The 19,635-nt window shown below is 41.2% G+C and overlaps 1 protein-coding gene across 1 annotated transcript in view; it reads right to left on the bottom strand.

Moving 5' to 3' along the window:
• IGSF3 (immunoglobulin superfamily member 3) overlaps window positions 1-19,635 on the bottom strand; it is a 1,951,941-nt gene that overhangs the window by 1,494,551 nt on the left and 437,755 nt on the right. Inside the window, exon 2 of the mRNA XM_044071533.1 lies at window positions 732-1,109. Coding sequence (XP_043927468.1) covers window positions 732-1,109 — 378 coding nt within the window. The remainder of the gene's footprint in view (window positions 1-731; window positions 1,110-19,635) is intronic.

The following is a 19,635-nucleotide window of genomic DNA, read 5'->3' as shown; positions in this document are numbered from 1 at the left end:
AATCCTCTGGCTTTGTCTAAGCAGATGGCATTCAAAGAAAATAACCTAATTCACTTGTTTGTTGGTACATACGTTTCATTATGGCAAACCTACAACATGGTGCAGTGAAAATAAAATTACTTTGTTATATAGATCGTGATTTATATCACAACTCTCCAGATATTTCTTTCAACATGCCATAATCCAAAAAAAGGATAGGAAAAATCCTGTTAAAGTTTAAAAGTGCCATTTTGTTAAGGACTGCTTGTGAGTGTTCCAACGTTTGATGAATTCTCAAATTTCTTCAGATACTGCATTTGCCTTTAATCTTACTTGGTCATTTTGCTCCTGTACATATGAACACACAAAATAATTTTGCTGCCAGTTTAAGCATGACAAACTACTTCCAAAGAAATTTCTGGTTGTGCAGGTACAATATGTAATTTCAAGTTATGTACAGTCAAAACATCGGAGCATTCTTATAATTACTGCAATTATTACAGTCTCCTCGTCTCCTCCTCATAGCTACCCTACTTTGACTGAATTATCAGTGACATCACATCTTACTATGACGAACTTGCAGTTAATGTAGCCATTTACTAGTCATTTGTAGCAAAGGTCTGGACAACATGTCAAAAGTAAAAAAGGTAGTTGTAGCAGGATAGCAACACAAACAAAGGAAAGGAAGTCAGGTAAAACACATTCACTTAAGTTATGCTGCAAAGGAGAGTAAAAAGTTTCTAATCATTTACCTGTTAAGTTCATCTTAGCACTGTAGCTTCCATGATACTGAACGTCTGTGTTTGGAGTGTGACATTCATACTCGCCTTCTTCTGTTTTCTGAAGGTTTGTGATATGCAACCGTACAGAGTCTCCAGTCAGCCTTTCAATATAGATCTCTTTATCCCGTACCCTTTGTCCATAAATAGCATAGGGGAAGGCAGGATCAGAAGTGCTGATTATTTGAACTTCTCTTGTTGGGGCACTTGGAAAATAGACTGACCACTGAAAATTTTGCTCTGAAGGCCCTTGGTACCCACTGACATTACACAAGATTGTGATATGGGATCCCTGGACCCTGTAAAGGGGACCAGTCTGTACTGTCACCAAGCGCTGAGCAGAGGTTAAGCCTGAAAAAGACAAAAGAATGAATTAGTGATTTATTTTACATTCCCCATAAAATTCTCTATAATCCAAGTAGCATTCATGTATACGTTCAACTTAAGTCATATACTATAAATGGCTTTCATGAAGTTCATAATCAAATTAAAAAAAAAATCTAGAAATCAAATACATTGCTCAAACCTGGTAAATTAACACAACCAATAATCCTCAAAGATTAACTCATATTTTATAAGCACAAAAATCTCTGTCCTACAAAACTAAACTACTACAAATTTAGCCAGCTCACTCTAATCACTGCAGCCAGAACAGACATTTACACTAACTCTACTGCCAACATCTACAATTAAAAAATACCTACAATTAAGACAATAACCACCTCCCCTGACCAACTTCCATCTGAACACCCAAAACTCACTGCCTTGCATATCCTGTCTCAATTTTAATAAACCACCCAATCCAAGAAAAGTTCTAATAAACCACTCAATCCAAGAAAAATATGTCCACAGCTTATGGAAAAAATCCTATATAATAACCCTCCATAAAGGCAGCTCATCAACAGAGACAAATCATCCTCTCACCTTTATCCAAAATCTTGGAAAGATGTCTTCATTCTCAACTTACTGCATGTATTACTTCTCATAACCTCATCTTGCCCTCATACAATTTCAGACCCAATCACAACAAAACTACTGCCTTTCTCAGGTTCACAGTTATAATAAATTACAAAAGAAATTCAGGACGTCTAACCACAGTTTTATTTCTGAATTTATTCAAGGCATTTGATACAGTCAATCATTAAATTCTCTTAACTAAACTGTCATCCTATGGGTTATCATCCTACTCACTTAACTTGCTCGTTAGTTACCTCACTAACAGGACCCAAAAATGAGATTGCAAGAGGATTTCTCCTCTTTCCTTCCTATATCCCTAGGAGTCCTACACAGCTCCATCCTAGGATCATTGCTGTTTAACTTAACAGCCTGAACACAGCAACCAAAGAGGCCACCACAATACAATGTACAGATGACTATACTCTAATATGTTCTGCTAAGGACATTACCCATGCTTCAAACACTCACAGAGAAATCTTTCTTCTTCACAGAAGCTTGGCTCAACAACTCAACTACTCCCCCAATTCTTTCTCCTTCCAGAAAACTACTTTTAATGTACAGTCATGCAACAAGGCTGATATGGAACTGGTGTCCCAAACCAAACTGCTAGGTGCGATTATAGACAAGTACCTGAAATTTGACCTCCACCTTTAGGAAGCCATAAAGAAGACGCACCAAAAGCCTGGCTATCTATAAATTAAAACACTACCTTACTGACTGTTAGACAAAACAGAATAGGGAGTAGAAAATAAGTGGCTATAACATACCTCTGCTACCCTAACCAATCTTATTTCCTCTCTATCAGCCCAACTAAAACAATGCTACAAGTAAGCCAAATTCACAACCAACCAATATAGATCATGTCACTGCATCTCTCTAAAACAACTAAACTGGCTCAAATTAAAACCATTCTTTGTTGTATCCACAGTTAATTACAACCTTCAAACTACTGCAGAACCCTGAAAACTTCCCATCCCTTCACCCATTCATCATTCAACCTTACACTATGAGATCTTAACGCTCCACTAACAAGTTATTACTCTCTATAATAAACCTAACACTGCAGGATACTCCCCTGTATTCACACCGAATTGCTAACAGCTGGAACTCCATATCACTCCACTTAAGAACAGTCTGCAACCTGAAAGACTTTAAACGTCAAATGAAGCAACACCTGATACACAAATACCTTTGCACCTGCACCACCTCGGTTAAACAGGTACTAATATAGTTATCCAAATTGATAACATAGCACTCTGCTGCACAAATATTCATGTGCTATTATCATAACTATACCTTCCTTTATCTTCCATCTCCTCTCCTTCCGTTCTTTGGGTTGCTCTAACTCTGTCTTATCTTCTTGTGTCCTAGATTTTGAACAAGTCTTTATAGGAAGACATTGTCTTAAAAAAACCTGACAATCTATGCACACTGATGATACTGCACTACTTACACCTGCCTGTACTTAAAAAATATTCAGATACAACCCATGTAACTTAAGTAAAACTTTTTTTTTAAATGATGTAACTGATTACAAGAAAATTACATGAAAGTACAGTTGTGTACACTTACCATAAATGTAAATGTTAGAGTGTATTCACTGTTGCAGTCATCACATTTGGGTTATCCCTGCCAGGGTAGCCCTCAGCCGGCCTGAATACCAGAGACTTAGTATTTCTGTGTCAGTTTCTGTCGCTTCAGGACTGATGGCAGGTCGTCAGTAGTATAAAGTAAGGCAGCCGATGCCATTACATCAGTTTTTCTTGCCCTAACCTATCAGGAGCCCTCAGAGTAGGAGGCCAGGTTCTGGTAGAAGAACCCCAACAGTAGAAAATAAATATGAATATGTCCCTTGTAAGGCAAGGAGAACAACAAGTTAGAAATGTAATAAAAGGAGAAAGAGAAGAAGGGAAGTTAACCAGGACTGCAACAGTGAAGACACTCAAACATCTACATTTATGGTAAGTGTACACAACTGTACTATGTTCTTCGTGTTTCACTGTTGCAGTCATCACATTTGGGTAGATTCCCAAAGCTGAGGAAATGGCTGGAGGCAGTCAAGGAAACTAGGGGCTGGCAAGGATGCCCTACAAGACTGCAGAGGCAAACCCTGCCCTGGATTTGGAGAAGAGAGGCAGGTGGTAATGCTTGGTAAAAGTGTGAACAGATGTCCAGGTGACAGCCTCCAGGATGTCCCTGGTGGGGACTCCTCTGAGGAAAGCTGCAGAGGTGGAGGCTGCTCTGCTGGAGTGTGCCCTGACCCCCTTGGGGGAGGCTTTCCATGCTGTTTGTAGAGAAATAGATGCAGTTTGATATCCATTGGGAAATGGTTTGCTTGGAGATGGCTTTGCCTTTTGCTCCTGTAGCAAAGGTAACCAGCAATTGATCAGACCTTCTGAAGGATTTAGTCCTGTCCAGATAGAATCTAAGCTGTCTGTGCACATCTAGAGAGTGAAGAATCCTTTCCCCCTTGTTCTGGCGATTAGGAAAGAAGGTGGGCAAATGAATGGATTGGTTGAGAGCCACTCTGGACACCACCTTGGGCATGAAGGATAGGTTAGTTCTGAGGGATACCCTGTCTGCATGGAAGATGATGAAGGGTTCCATAGCCATGAGTGCTTGCAGCTCAGGACTCTTCTGATGGCCAGAAGGAATGCTGTCTTCCAGGAGATAAATTTTAGCTCTGCAGAAGCTGGTTTGAAAGGGGGCAGGGTGAGCTTTTCCAAGACAAAGTTAAGGTCCCAAGCTGGTATTGGTGTCCTTCTGGGGGGGCTCAAGTTGCTAGCTCCTCTGAGGAACTGTTTGATTAAAGGGTGTGAGAAAAAGGGCTGCTCAGTGGGAAAATGAGCAGAAATAGCAGAGTCATGAATTTTTATACAGGAGAAAGAGAGACCACTGTGTAGTAGGTCAGCTAAGTAATCCAGGATGAGAGGGATGGAGGGCTGTGCCGTATTGGCTCCCTTAGCCTGGATCCAGGTGCAGAACCCTTTCCATTTATCTGCATAAGATTTTCTGGTGCTAGGATGTCTGGCCTCACAGATAACATCCAAAACCTGTTTACTGAGGATGGCAGATTGGTTCGGGGTTAGGAAATAAGCCAAGCTGCCAAACTGAATGTCTGCAATTGGGGATGCATGAATTCCCCTTCCCTCTGGGTCAGGTGGTTTGGAATCTGAGGAAGATGCCATGGAGGCACCGGGGACAGGCTGCGCAGCAAGGGGGGGGGGGGTAGTCTGGAGCTATAACAAAGGTCCTTGGTTTTCCTCCCTTATTTTGACCAGTACCGTGGGTATAAGAGGTAGAGGAGGAAAGGCATAGACCGATAGATTGACCCAGGGGAAGGACAGGGCATCCACTTTTCAAGCCATGCAGTGATGCTCCCTGGTGCAGAATTTGATGAGCTGATGGTTGGTGTGGGAGTCAAAGAGGTCGACCTTCGGGGTTCCCCATTTCTGAGTTATCAGGGTAAAAGTACTTCTGTTGAGTTGCCACTTGTGTGGGTCCAGAAGGTTTCTGCTTAATTGGGCTGCCAGAGAGTTGAGAGACCCTGGTAGGAATTGTGCTAACAGGTGTAGCTGCATGGAAGAGGCTATGAGGCAAAGGGTCATGGCCAGCCTGCATAGAGGGCAAGAGTGAGTCTCTCCCTGCTTGTTGATGTACCACATCACAGTGGTGTTGTCTGTTTTGATCAGGAGAATCCCTGGAGAGAGAAGGGGTTTGAAAGCCATCAAAGCGTGTTGCACAGCCATCGTCTCTTTTTGACTGATGTGCAGAGGAATTTGTTGTGGGCTCCACTGGCCCTGTATGCACCTGCCGTCCAGGTGTGCACCCAAGCGTAGTCTGATGCATCTGTGGTGAGGGTCTGGGTGGTGGGGGGGTGGGATGAAGGACAGTCTCTTGTTGTGGGAGCATGCTGTTGCCCACCAAAGAAATTCCTTTCTGAGGCAAGGAATTATAGGTAGAAGAGTTTCCAGGTCTTGAGTGTGCTGACACCAAAGGCTCTTTAGGTGCCAGTGAAGTTTCCTCATATGCAGTCTGGCATATGGAATGAGTAGTATGCAAGATGCCATGAACCCCAGAGCTTGCAGGATCTTCCTTGCAGATAGCTAGGGCCTGGTGGCTAGCTGAGAGAAATTGACTGTCAGAAAATTTGTTTCTCTGGTGTAAGGTGTGCCATCTGGGATGCTGTGTCCAGACTTGCTCCCAGGAAGATTATCCTTTGGGTGAGCACCTGTTTGGATTTCTTTTCACTGATTGTGTACCCCAGGGAGATTAGTAGGGTCTTTACAAAGGCCAGGTGCTTGAGCAGCTTTTCCTGGCTGTCTGCCTGAATAAGGCAGTCATCCAAGTATGGGTACCTTTGAATATTTCTGGTCTGCAGAAGGCAATGGCCAGAGTCAAACATTTTGTGAAAACTCTGGGAGCAGTAGATAAGCCAAGGGGAAGTGCAGAGAACTGAAAGTGCTGAGATCCTGCCCTGAAGCAGAGATATTTCCTGCATGATTCCCTGATAGGAATGTTGAGGTAGGCCTCTTTTAGATCTAGGGTGGCTAGCTAAGTGTCCTTGGAGAGCATGGGTAGTACCTGCTGGAGGGTGAGCATTTTGAATTTTGGGATCACCAGGAAGGTGTTTAGAATGGACAGATAGAGGATGCAGCACCAGGTGCCCTCTTCTGGGCACCAGAAAAAGTAAGTAGAAGCCTTGGCCTATCTGTTCTGCAGGAACGTGTTCTACTGACCTCATAGAGAGCAGGGAGAGGATTTGTTTTTGAGCCTCTGCCCACTGATTTGGTGGTAGATTTGGGAACCCTGTTGGGGCTGGAAGGGTGTGGAAGGAAAATTTGTATCACAGAGACACAATGTTCAGAACCCATTGGTCCTTGGTAATGGTGGCCCAGGTGCTTGAGTAAAAGGAGAGTTTTCCCCCTAGGAGTAAGTGAAGGTGGGCAGAGGGGGGTGGAGGAGGCGAGTTATTGTGAGTTCTTAGCATAAGGGGGTGGCTTAGGACTCCCTGTTTTTGAAGTGGAGGTAGTCCACTGCTTAGATCTCTGCATTCCCTGGGGCTGCCATCTGGGAGGTCTGTTTCCACAGGGCATAGGCTGGGCCGGTTTAGTTGGAGCAGGAAAGGACCAGTGCTTGGAGGGACAATGCTTACTGAACCTAGGAGACTGGACCTGTAAGAAATCCTTAACTATTTGCATAGATTTTGCTTTTTCTTCCATCTTTTTTAAGAACTCTTCTGCCTTAGCACCAAATAAGTTATCGTTGTGCAAGGGGGCATCCAACAATTTAGATGTGACACGGTCTGGCAGGGGTTGTTCCTTAAGCCATGCATGTCTTCTTATGACAGATCCAGTGACTGCTGCCCTGCAAGATGCTTCTAGGGCATCAAAACCACAGTGCAAAGTGTGTTTAGTTACTTGACTTGCAGAATGCATTAAATCTTGTAAATCTTTAGATTCTGCCCAAACAGGAAAGGAAGATATTTTTTGTTTGAGGAGTTCCAAGGTATGTTGCTTAAATTTCAGCATATGGAACTGACAATTTAGTGCCCTGATAGCAAGAGTAGTTGAGGTGTATATGTTTTTACCCTATCTATCCAATGCTCGGGAATCCCTGCCTGAGGGGGTGGGATTCTTAGCAGAGGTTGCTTGAATCCCTTTTGGCCCTTGAGAAATGACCTCAGGGTCAGCTGTTGGACTTTTAAAAAGATATTTATGTGAGTCAGGGACTCTATAGTACCGGTCTGATTTTTTGGGAGCAGGACGTAGGGTGTCAGGAATCAAACTGGATTCAAAGAAAACATCATCCACAACATCCAGGACTGGGGGGATGGCCAAGGGTCTGTGTTGCGGAAGATCTAGGAATTCCCTGAGTCTCTTTTTAGAGTAACAGTTTCTTTTTAGACAGAGTAGTCCTGATTCTCCCATTGGAAATTCCCTTAAGGTATGCAGGGTTTCCCCAAAGGAAAAATCTTCTGGGGAGAGGCTGAAGGAATGGAGTCCTCTGCATCAAAATCCTCATAAGTGGAGAGGGGTTGCATGTCTTCATAGTCAGATGCATCAGATTAATCTGACTCTTGTTCAGAAAAAACTACAGGGGACAGATCAGCATAAGGTCTTCCTCCATTTTAAGGATTTGAGACTGAGGCAAGGTAGCAGGCACCTGAGAGTGGGTCACTGGTTTCTTGGGTGTGGTCCGAACCCTGGGCCTAAGAAACTCAGTAATTTTTGAAAGAACAGTAGTCGCGAAAGAAGACGTCAGTATGTGTTGAGATTCGGTAGTGCGAAGGACTTCCTCGGAAGCCGGTGCCTGATCAGCGGCTCCTGACCCATCCAAGGTAGAGACAACCGCAGGATCCTTAGTCGAAGAGTTTTGAGGCATACCGGACTCTGAAAGGGTCTCAACGGCCTGCAAATCAATTGTAGTGGGCTTCAGGGGCTGCGAAAGTGCCTAAGTACCAGAGGACTGATGACTAGCTTAACGGAAGAGTCGTCGGTAGGTTTGGACTTGTGAGGTCCGTCTCTGTCTTTATCTTTGTTTTTTCGAAAGATCTGCTGTTGGATGGCTTACCAAAGCTATATGGGAATTCGAGGACTGTAAATGAAAATATCTGGCTACAACAAGGGCCCGACAACAGACAGTTCTGCTGTTGAACAAAGCACAGAAGCGACAATGGGGGATGTCGTGGTCCGGACCTAAACAAGTGATGCAGTAAAAGTGGAAGTCTCAGTGTGGTATTTGTTTTCCACAGGCGAGGCAGTTATTAACTTATCGGTTATAGCAAGAAAAAGGATCCCCAGTGGGGTACTTAGCTTTAGAAGACTTCAACTTCAATTCGGAGATGAAAACTCAGGTAGCGGAAGACCGGCACTCAAGCGAACTGCTTCTGCTTCGGGCTCCACAGCAAGAAAGACTGGGGTAATGGCGTCGGCTGCCTTACTTTATACTACTGATGCCCTGACATCAGTCCTCAAGCGACAGCAACAGACACAGAAATACTAAGTCTCTGGTATTCGGGCTGGCCAAGGGCTACCCTGGCAGGGATAACCCAAATGTGATGACTGCAACAGTGAAACACGAAGAACATCACTAACTGTTGCTCATAAATGAAATGGACTGTAAATGATGAAACCATGCAAATGATGTCTGTTTAATGCACCTATGCTCCCCAGGCCTCTTTTAATGAACCCAGTAAGTCTTACGCAAGCGTGGAACTATACACATATGACAGGTCACTCTAAGGTATCTTTTCATGTAAGGAATAAATGAGAAAAAAACGGCAAAGATTAATGTATGCTGCAGTTACTCACTTCATATAATATTTATTATTTATTTTATTTATTTTAGTTTGGTGACCGGGGAAGTCCACTGGGCCCATGAGTGCCCGTTTTCAGTGGAGGCCCAGGAGAAAAGCTCCAAGTATAACATAAGCATTAAAGACAGAAAAGTAAGTAAGTTACAAAAATAACCGACCAAAAGGGAGGTAGTGTACCAAAGAAGACAAAGTCCACGGCCAAGGAAGTAGGAAACGGCACTTTGTTGAAACTGGAAAAGAATGTCCTTTAATAAACAAAGTTCACGAAGCAAAATGAGCACAGCAAAATGAACACAAGCGCTTTCGCTCAGGCACTCCTGGGCTTTATCAAGTAAAAGGTAGTGTACCAAAATAATGACTTCAAAAACCAAGAAAATAGGTACACACACAAAGCACCAAATGTCGTGTAAAACAAAAATTTAATGACAAACAGATTAACGCCACCAAAAATCCAAATGCGTTTTCGTCCAAGTAAAAAAATAGACCATCAGATAACAATAAAATTCACAAGTCCTGTATATATACATAGTTTAAAAAACCCTAACCAATAAAATGCTTGATACATCCAGCTGATGAACTACGTAAAACATACATAATTATATAATACCAAGGTTGAATGCCATCTAGTGGTTAAAAAAATAATGAATATAAGGAATACCACATAAGAAATTTTATATCTTGTACAAAAATTCTTAAAAAGAATGTAAAATCATGATAAAAGGTATATAGATATAAACAACGATATCAAATCAAAAACAGAGGGAAACCACCAGGTTAAATAGTCTAAGCTGAAATCTTAAAATTATAACTTAGCTGCCCTAAGCTTTAATAAAGGGGCAATGCTTATGTTCTCATTAAGCCCTGATGGTCTCCCCAAATCCAGGGTCACCTGCTAGAAGAGCTCTCAGTATGCTAAGCTCGTTTCCCAGGGACCTCCCTGGACATCCACAGCCACTTGTTCTACCACAAAAAACACAAATCTGGCATCCTTAAAAAGCAAAGTGTGTTTAAATAGAGCATTCCTTTCAATACATGTTCTTATTTCACAGTGGTGTTTATAGATCCACTTCTTTAATTTGCGCTCTGTCTTCCCAATATAAAAAGCCTGACAGATTTCACAGAATGCAAGATATATGACACCAGAACTATTGCAATTATAAAGACCATTACCTAAAATGTTCTTAGCCCTACTTGGCAAGTAGATCCTATCAGTATTGGAAATATATGCACATTGCGAGCATGCCCCACACTTGAAGGTCCACCTCTTTTTCCTAGAATCAATATTCTTATTTTTCATGTTAGATTAAAAAAAAATTCTCAGACATGTCCCTTTTCTGAAAACAGAATCTAAGGGTGCCTTCTTAAGCATTGACAAATCAGTAAGATTAATGAATTTGTCCCATTCAGTTTTAATGATACTCTTCACCAGAAAAGAATCACCACAAAAATCAGTGGTCACAGTCCTAAAAAAAAAAGCCAGGATCACCATGACTCCTGCCAACATTTCCAGTCAACAGGCCTTTCCCTAACAAAGGGAAATAGTAAACATTCCTTTCCTCCTTAACAGTCTTCCTTAACCATTTAACCATCTCAGAAGGGTAACCCCTATCATAGAACAATCTCTCCAAAAAAATCACACTCATCTTTGAAATCATCGTCCCTAGAGGTCATCTGACTGACCCTAATGAATTGACCTTTCACTATACCAGCATTTTCATGATAGGGATGTGCACTGTGAAAGTGCAGATACGAATTTGAAAAGGATTTTTTTACTGAAGACCTTGGATTTAAGACCCCCATTGGTTTTATGTATGGACACGTCTAAGTAATCCATTCTATTCTGTGAAACATGATGTGTAAATTTCAGAAATTCAGTAGTCTGACCTAAGAAAAATTAAGAACTCACTCAGATAGTCCTCGGTATCCGTCCAGAACAAACAGATATCATCTAGGAACCTCTTGTTTCAGCCAATGGCTCTAAAACCGCTCCTCTAGCAAAATTTGTAGATCAGAAACTAAAATCTATGTGGGGGGATGAGAGTGTTATACTTAAAGATTCATGGGATTTCCTCAGATCCGTTGAAGTTTATCAGAATGTCAACAATACTATTTTTGTTATGACTGACATTAGAGATTTATTCTCTGTGATCCCCCACATGATTGGGCTGGACTGGCTCAAGTAAGCTTTGGTTAAAAAAGGTTGTGGTAACAACTGTGACCTACAGGTGACACTTAGGCTGTTGGAAATTGTCCTGAAAAATAATTTTATCTTTTTTAATGGAGAATCTTTTCATCAAACCACTGGGGTGGCTATGGGGGCCAGTTGTGCCCCCACATATGCCAACATTGTCTTGTCCTGGTGGGAGAACAAATTTGTATTGTGCTCAGAGTTCAGTAATAGTTGGTCCCTCTATAGGAGGTTCCTAGATGATATCTGTTTGTTCTGGAAGGATACCGAGGGCCGTATGAGTGAGTTCTTAGTTTTCTTAGGACAGACTACTGAATCTCTGGAATTTACACATCATGTTTCACGGAATAGAATAGATTACTTAGACGTGTCCCTACATAAAACCGATGGGGGTCTTAAATCCATGTTCTTCCATAAAAAAACCTTTTCAAATTCATATCTGCACTTTCACAGTACACATCCCTATCACCAAAAAGTTGGCATTGTGAAAGGTCAGTTCATTAGGGTCAGTCAGATGACCTCTAGGGACGATGATTTCAAAGATGAATGTAATTTTTTGGAGAGATTGTTCTATGAGAGAGGTTACCCTTCTGAGATGGTTAAATGGTTAAGGAAGACTGTTAAGGAGGAAAGGAATGTTCACTATTTCCCTTTGTTAGGGAAAGGCCTGTTGACTGGAAATGTTGGCAGGAGTCAAGGTGATCCTGTTTTTTTTTTTTTTTTAGGGCTGTGACCACTGATTTTTGTGGTGATTCTTTTCTGGTGAAGAGTATCATTAAAACTGAATGGGGACAAATTCATTAATCTTACTGATTTGTCAATGCTTAAGAAGGCACCCTTAGATTCTATTTTCAGAAAAGGGAAATGTCTGAAAAATGTTTTTGAATCTAACATGGAAAATAAGAATATTGATTTTAGGAAAAAGAGGGGGACCTTTAAGTGTGGGGCATGCTCGCAATGTGTGTACATTTCCAATACTGATAGGATCTACTTGCCAAATAGGGCTAAGAACATTTTAGGTAATGGTCTTTATAATTGCAATAGTTCTGGTGTCATATATCTTGTGTTCTGTGAAATCTGTCAGGCTTTTTATATTGGGAAGACAGAGCGCAAATTAAAGAAGTGGATCTATAAACACCACTGTGAAATAAGGACATGTAATGAAAGGAATGCACTATTTAAACACACTTTGCTTTGTAAGGATGCCAGATTTGTGTTTTTTGTGGTAGAACAAGTGGCTGTGGATGTCCGGGGAGGTTCCTGGGAAAAGAGCTTAGCATACCGGGAGCTCTTCTAGCAGGTGACCCTGGATTCAGGGAGACCATCATGGCTTAATGAGAACAGAAGCATTGCCCTTTTATTAAAGCGTAGGGCAGCTAAGTTATAATTTTAAGATTTCAGCTTAGTTAGACTACTTAACCTGGTGGTTTCCTTCTGTTTTTGATTTGATATCTATATACCTTTTATCATGATTTGACATTCTTTTTAAGAATTTTTGTATGAGATATAACATTTTTTATGTGGTATTCCTTATATTCATTATTTTTTTTAACCACTAGATGGCATTCAACCTTGGTATCATATAATCATGTATGTTTTACATAGTTCATCAGCTGGATGTATCAAGCATGTTATTGGTTAGGGTTTTTTAAACTATGTATATATACTGGACTTGTGAATTTTATTGTTATCTGATGGTCTATTTTTTTACTTGGACGAAAACGCATTTGGATTTTTGGCGACGTTAATCTGTTTGTCATTAAATTTTTGTTTTACACAATGTTTGATGCTGTTTGTGTGTACCCCTATTTTCTTGGTTTTTGAAGTTACAAAAATAAAGTACAGTTTACATGAATGAACATTCTGTATCAGGCTTAGTAGACAAAAGGCAATTTTGATGTTTCTGGAAGGCTGTCCTGTGGAGATTCAAATAGGAAATGCCATCATAACAACTGAAGTGTAGTAACATTATACCTATCGATTAAAGTAAGGAAACAGTTTACATGCATTCATTTGACATAAGAAGCTATTTACAATACTTACAAGGTAGATATAGAATCTTCAGAAGGAATTTCAGAGCGCTAGAGACAGCTCAGGGAACTAGTTGTTGAGGTATTAGAGAGACAAGGAGCAAAGGAGTAACACCTCCTTAGGGTAGTAGTTAGAAAGAATTAGACAGGGGAAAGTAGGTGCATTTCCATTTGGAGTGCAAGTAAGTGACAAAACTAAACTGAGAAGTGAAATTAGTTTAAACAGTTTTCAAAAACAATCTATCAAAACAAAAAGATATTGAAGGATTCAGTTTGACAATCGACACACCAAAGAACAGTTCCCAGCACCTTAAAATACATTTCTCTGTCCTCCTGGGGGTTGCCTCTTCTCCATATCTTCTACTGAAATACAGCTCCAAGGTTGGACTATTAGTAGGGTCGCCTACATGCCATAAGTGTGTCACTTTCCATCTCAAACAAGGTTCATATTTCCCTATAATGCAGAAAAGTATGAAGTGATGAATGACACAGCCCACTACTAATTGTAAAAATGAAAAAGAAACCGGGTTCCGATGATGAACCCATGTTCAGTTAGCTTGTTCCAAACCTCTAGCCAATGGATTGCAAATTTACTCACTACATTTGATATAGTTGCTCAAATGTTTGTGAAACCTGACATAAGAACCACTATGAATTACGATGCAGACAGAAAGTGCTCAGATTTTGTTTTACTTTCAGTGCAGAATGCAGTAGCCAGCAAATATTTCACCAGCTATTCTTTCAAGCACTAAGTAATTTGCCTGTTTCATATATTTCAATTCAGCCTGCTTTACAGCTTTACTCATTTATGTAAAGTGATGGAGTACTGGACTTTGACAAGTCATTTTATCTGGCCAGGTAAGCAGCATTTACACCAACTGTAAAGTCTGATTCCTCTATGTTATGGCTACCATTCACTCTAGTGGCTGAACTCAAAGGGATACTCAGCTAAACTGCAGTGCAGGCCATGTACCAGTAACTCACTTCTTACTGCAAGTCAACATCTCTATCATGGAGGTGAAATGGTAGGCAAAAAAGTAATCCAGGATATCATGAAATAGCTTTCCTAGATTACTGCATGTAAGCTATAGTGTTTTTAAATCAAGGGTTTCTGCAGAAGTGAAATGGAGAATTGTGCTGAAGCTGAGCAGATTTTTGCTTTATAATACATTCTTTTATTTATTGATTACCCACTTAATCCAATGCAGGGTCATATTAATTCCCAAACATATCCCAAAAGTCAATGGATGAATGGCACAGAAACATCCTAAACAGGGCTCCAGCCCATCACTGGATGGACATATCAATGCATGCATGTGTGCACACACACACACACACACACACACACACACACACACACACACACACACACACACACACACACACACAAATACACTGCATACACATTTATGAACAATTTAGACGCACACAAGTTTAAAAATGGCACATTTTTGAGATGTGGAAGGAAACCAGAACACCTGGAGGAAACCCACACTTGAATGTACACTCCCTATAGAAGGCATCCTAAGTGAGAAACAAACTGGACAACCAGGTGCTGCGGGGTATTAATACTATTCAGTCAGCCACTGTGCTCCCAATTTTACAATAGAGCATTGTGGAAGCAGCAAACTGTACTGTTTCATCAGAAACTCTGTTTAATGCTGTTTCATCTGGTGGAACATCTGAACTCCATATTCTGGGTTAACTGCCTGAGGGGAAAAAAAAGATGCATTAAATACTGACATTTGTGTTCAACGGATAAAAGGAAACACTGCTTTTATCCTGCAAACTGTTCCTTCTTTGGCTGAAGGCTTTGCCAGGTCATGTTTTTATTAAAAATGCTAGAGCACTGCCAGGTCAATTCTTGTTGCATTATTTACACCAATCATCAAGGATGGTAGCACTGTGTCACCGAAGCTGACTCATCAAGGATGGTAGCACTGTGTCACCGAAGCGGACTTTCATCAAGGATGGTAGCACTGTGTCACTAATCATCAAGGATGGTAGCACTGTGTCACCGAAGCTGACTTTCATCAAGGATGGTAGCACTGTGTCACCGAAGCTGACTAATCAAGGATGGTAGCAGTGTGTCACCGACACTGACTTTCATCAAGGATGGTAGCAGTGTGTCACCGAAGCTGACTTTCATCAAGGATGGTAGCACTGTGTCACCGAAGCTGACTTTCATCAAGGATGGTAGCACTGTGTCACCGAAGCTGACTTTCATCAAGGATGGTAGCACTGTGTCACCGAAGCTGACTTTCATCAAGGACGGTAGCACTGTGTCACCGAAGCTGACTTTCATCAAGGACGGTAGCACTGTGTCACCGAAGCTGACTTTCATCAAGGATGGTAGCACTGTGTCACCGAAGCTGACTCATCAAGGATGGTAGCAGTGTGTCACCGAAACTGACTTTCATCAAGGATGGTAGCACTGTGTCACCGAAGCTGACTTTCATCAAGGATGGTAGCACTGTGTCACCGAAGCTGACTTTCATCAAGGATGGTAGCAGTGTGTCAACGAAACTGACTTTCAAAGTTTCACCTAGCTTTAAGTAAAAATGATAATGCTGTAATTTGGAGAAAAAAAGGAATGCAGTAATTGACCATGTTTAACATCTTCAATGCAAGTTTTGTGTTTTTTTTGTCTACAACTATTGCTTTGCATCTGCATATGTTTTTTAAGTCTCATTTAAATATATTTTAGGTAAGATGGGCTGAGAACCAAATCAGTTTTTGAAGAAAAGAACACTTACCGTATATGCTACAAAATGCTCTTAACTGGCACAGTCTTGCTGAGAAGCCTTATGAAACAGAACTTTTTCTCAGTTTTCCTCTACCAACAGAACTCCAGTTCTTGAATTAAAAGTCAAAGGTAAAGATTGTGTCATATTTTTCTAACATTGTCACACATTGTTGGCTGGGGTCTACATTTTAGGTGCACTGATGGAATTACAAAGCCTACAGAAGTTCATTCTACCCTTAGTGGAAACCAGCAAATATGAGTGCAAATCACATTTCTTTAGAATCTGTGGTCATGCAGTTTAAGGATTTTTTCTATATGTGTTTAGCGTAGTGTCTTTGCTGGGCTGGTGTGCCAAAACCATACCTCTCAACCACTTAGTGCAATAAATCTGGACAAAGCCTAAAATAACGGGGGGATAAATGCCCAAAAATAGGGACAGATTTTAAATACTGCTCTTATATACCACGTTACTAGAATAACAGGATTTGTGTTAACATGCATTTTTGAAGGCTATGAAGTCAAACTCAAATGTTCATTATATAATGACTTCAGCCAAACTGTATAAGGAAGACCAAAAATATGAAGCAAAAATCTAATGCAGCTGTTTCTCCATGATTTTTTTTTTTTTTTTTTTGGAAAATGCTCCGCTTATCACTATTTGGTTAGCTAATCTATGTAAAAAAAAGTTGCCTGGTACAGACATTTAAATAACCACTTGAACTGCTGCATATTTAGACATTCTTTTAATAAAAATTCAGAGGAAGAAAAGAAACAACTTATGGGAATTCTTTTTAGTACAAGAACTGATTACAGTAGTTTACTCTGAAGGTAAGAAAGAGCTCTTTTTTCTGGATTTCATGACTTTTTTTTTTCTAGATTACATGAAGTAGTTTTTGAAAAAACAGATTTTCCTTTGCAACAGGAAATGTTAGTCCTTAAGTACAGACATATGGCTGGGAATCTTACCAGCTCTCACAAGTGTTCTCAGTGAGACTTGCCATCTCCTTTAATTTATCAGAAGGGATGCTGTCAAAATGTGAAAAGCCAGAAAGCTACAATGCAAAGTACAAAAATAATACTAAAAATGTACAGACCATAAAATGCACATGAATTACTGTGTGAATCAGAATGATTTGTACAACAGTGTATGTTCAATGGTATATAAAACTGGACAGAACATAAATACATAGGTTCATAGGTAGGTACTAGGCTATCGGCCCTGGGCCTATACAAGCCCAGCCAAAAAGGTACCCTGGCTTTTGCCACCCAAGAAAATTATTTTCCTGTGCCACTGTCGAGCAGAGCCACAGAGGTGATCCCCGGGGTGAATTTCCTATTTCCCAACCAATCATTCATCAAGATTTTTCTTGAAGAATGCTAATGAGGAGCTTTGTTTGATATAGATAGGTACTTTATTCCAGAGTATGGGAAGTCTTTTGGACAAGAATCGATACTTCTGGCATGTTCTGTTTATTGTGTCCCTAGAGCATGAAGCTCAGAGGGATTGGGATTTCTTTAAGTGGAGCATATCCAACAGCTCTGGGTTTGACATTGCTCTGCATGTTAGGCAGAGATCACCTCTGAGTAGGTGATATGCGACAGAGTAAAGCTGGAGTTGTTTGAGACAGTCTGCATAGGGCATCTGTTTGAGGCCGGTAATCCTCTTTGTGAGGTATTTCTGCGGCTCTTCCAGTTGTTGTAGATGTCTTGTGAGGTACATACCAAAAGGGGCATTGTACTCTATAATAGGTCTAATGAGTGATGAGTAGAGGGGAACAATGACCTCTTTTTTTCTGGATGAGAAACCTTTTGTGATGAGGTGTGCCATGTAGAAGGATTTCCTGACTACTGTAGAGATTTGATTATCAAAGGAGAGGCTACTGTCCACCTGTGTCCCAAGGTCTCTTATCACACTTTCGGTGTTAAGTATACTACCGCCTATGTTGTAGTTCATAGGTACAGAGTTTTTACAAAAGGGGATGACAATGCACTTTTTGGCATTGAGCTTGAGGCCATGTCTTTGACACCAGACATCTGTCAAAGTAAGGCCCTTTTGTAGGATGTCCACATCGTTAGGAGTTTCGATTATGGCTCCTAGTTTGCAGTCATCTGCGAACTTCATTAACCGAAGACCTTCTGTATTAGCCTGTACTTCAGAGAAGTAGATAAACAGGAGAGGACCCAGGACTGAACCCTGTGATACTCCACTTGTCACTGGTCTAAAGTCAGATCTGGAGTCTGCTACTTTCACAGTGTGGGTTCTGTCAGTGAGCCAGTTGGCAACCCATCTTGTGACATAGGGATTTATACCTAGTTTAGTGAGTTTATCTATAATTCCAGAGTGGGGGATAGTGTTGAAAGCCTTGGCAAGATCTAGATAAGCTGCGTGAACCACCTTACCCTTGTCTACGGCTTTGGTGACTGCTTCAAAGAAGTCTATCAGGTTTAGGAGACATGATCTGCCTTTTACAAACCCAAACTGGGTGGGGTCCAGAGTTTGGAGATTACCAATGTCTTTATTCATAAGTTCCATGATGATATGTTCCATGGCCTTGCAGACCAGGCTCATCAGGCTAATGGGGCGGTAGTTCCCGGGGTCCGTGGTGGCTCCCCTCTTCTGGAGTGGGATAACTGTCACTGTGTGCTATTCCGCAGGCACAAAACCTGAGGTGAGGCTGATTGAACATGGTACTTAGGTGACGTGCCAGTTTGTTCTGTAGTTTGTTTAGAACGCAGCCTGGGATGTTGTCTGGTCCCATGGATGCTGTGTTCTTGGCTTTGGAGAGTGTGGTTTTTACCTGTGCAGTCATGATTACAGGAACTTTGCATTCTTCTGGTATAGAGACGGGCTCTTTAGGGGGTGAGAGGGGGGTAAAGTTAGCACTGAACCTATCTGCCAGGATGTTGGCAATATCAGTTGGGTCTGTATATTTAGTGCCATTGTGCTGTAGCTCATAGCAGATCTGAGTGTTGCCATTGAGATTCTTGACATAGCTATAGAATGCTTTGTGGTTGTCTTTAGAATCAGTGGAGATTTTGTTTTCGTAACTAGCTTTGGAGGATTTTATCAGAGAAAGCGGCTTCTTACTGAGGCTGACCAGGGAGCTCCTCCACTCATGGGGTTTTACTCTCTTTTGCAACAGTTTCTTCCTTCTGTTGTACTGTTTGCTTATGTCAGGGGACCACCAGATTGTCTTCGTTTTTTTGGAGGATAGTGTCTTGGTTCTGTTTGGGATAACACGATCCATGCACTCATGTAAGTGCTTATAAAGTGCAATTGTGTAGGATTCAGTAGTCGTAACTGTATTGTCCATCTGCATGGGTGTCATGAAGTTCACCACTTCTGTCTTCAGAAGCATGAAGTTGGCTTTGGAGAATTGTTTACCATGGTTTCCTTAATAGGGGGTGGGGGTAGGATGTGGATATCTAGGGTAATTAGCTTATGGTCGGATCGGACCAATGAGGCGTTGACTTCAGGTGTGGAACACCGGTCACTCATATTTATAATGACTAGATTTAGGATATTGTTGCCCCTGGTGGGGGTGTGGATAAGTTGATCCAGGGCATTGGAGTTTATGAATTCCATAAAGCGTTGAGCAAAGGAGTTGGTACACGAGTAGTTTTCCCAGTTAATGGTG

The sequence above is a fragment of the Protopterus annectens genome, chromosome 5.part0 (genome assembly GCF_019279795.1).
Source record: "Protopterus annectens isolate FY-2018-M chromosome 5.part0, PAN1.0, whole genome shotgun sequence".
Classification (NCBI taxonomy): domain Eukaryota; kingdom Metazoa; phylum Chordata; order Ceratodontiformes; family Protopteridae; genus Protopterus; species Protopterus annectens.
The sequence above is the reverse complement of the archived record's forward strand: the minus strand, read 5'-3'. Positions and strand labels throughout refer to the sequence as shown.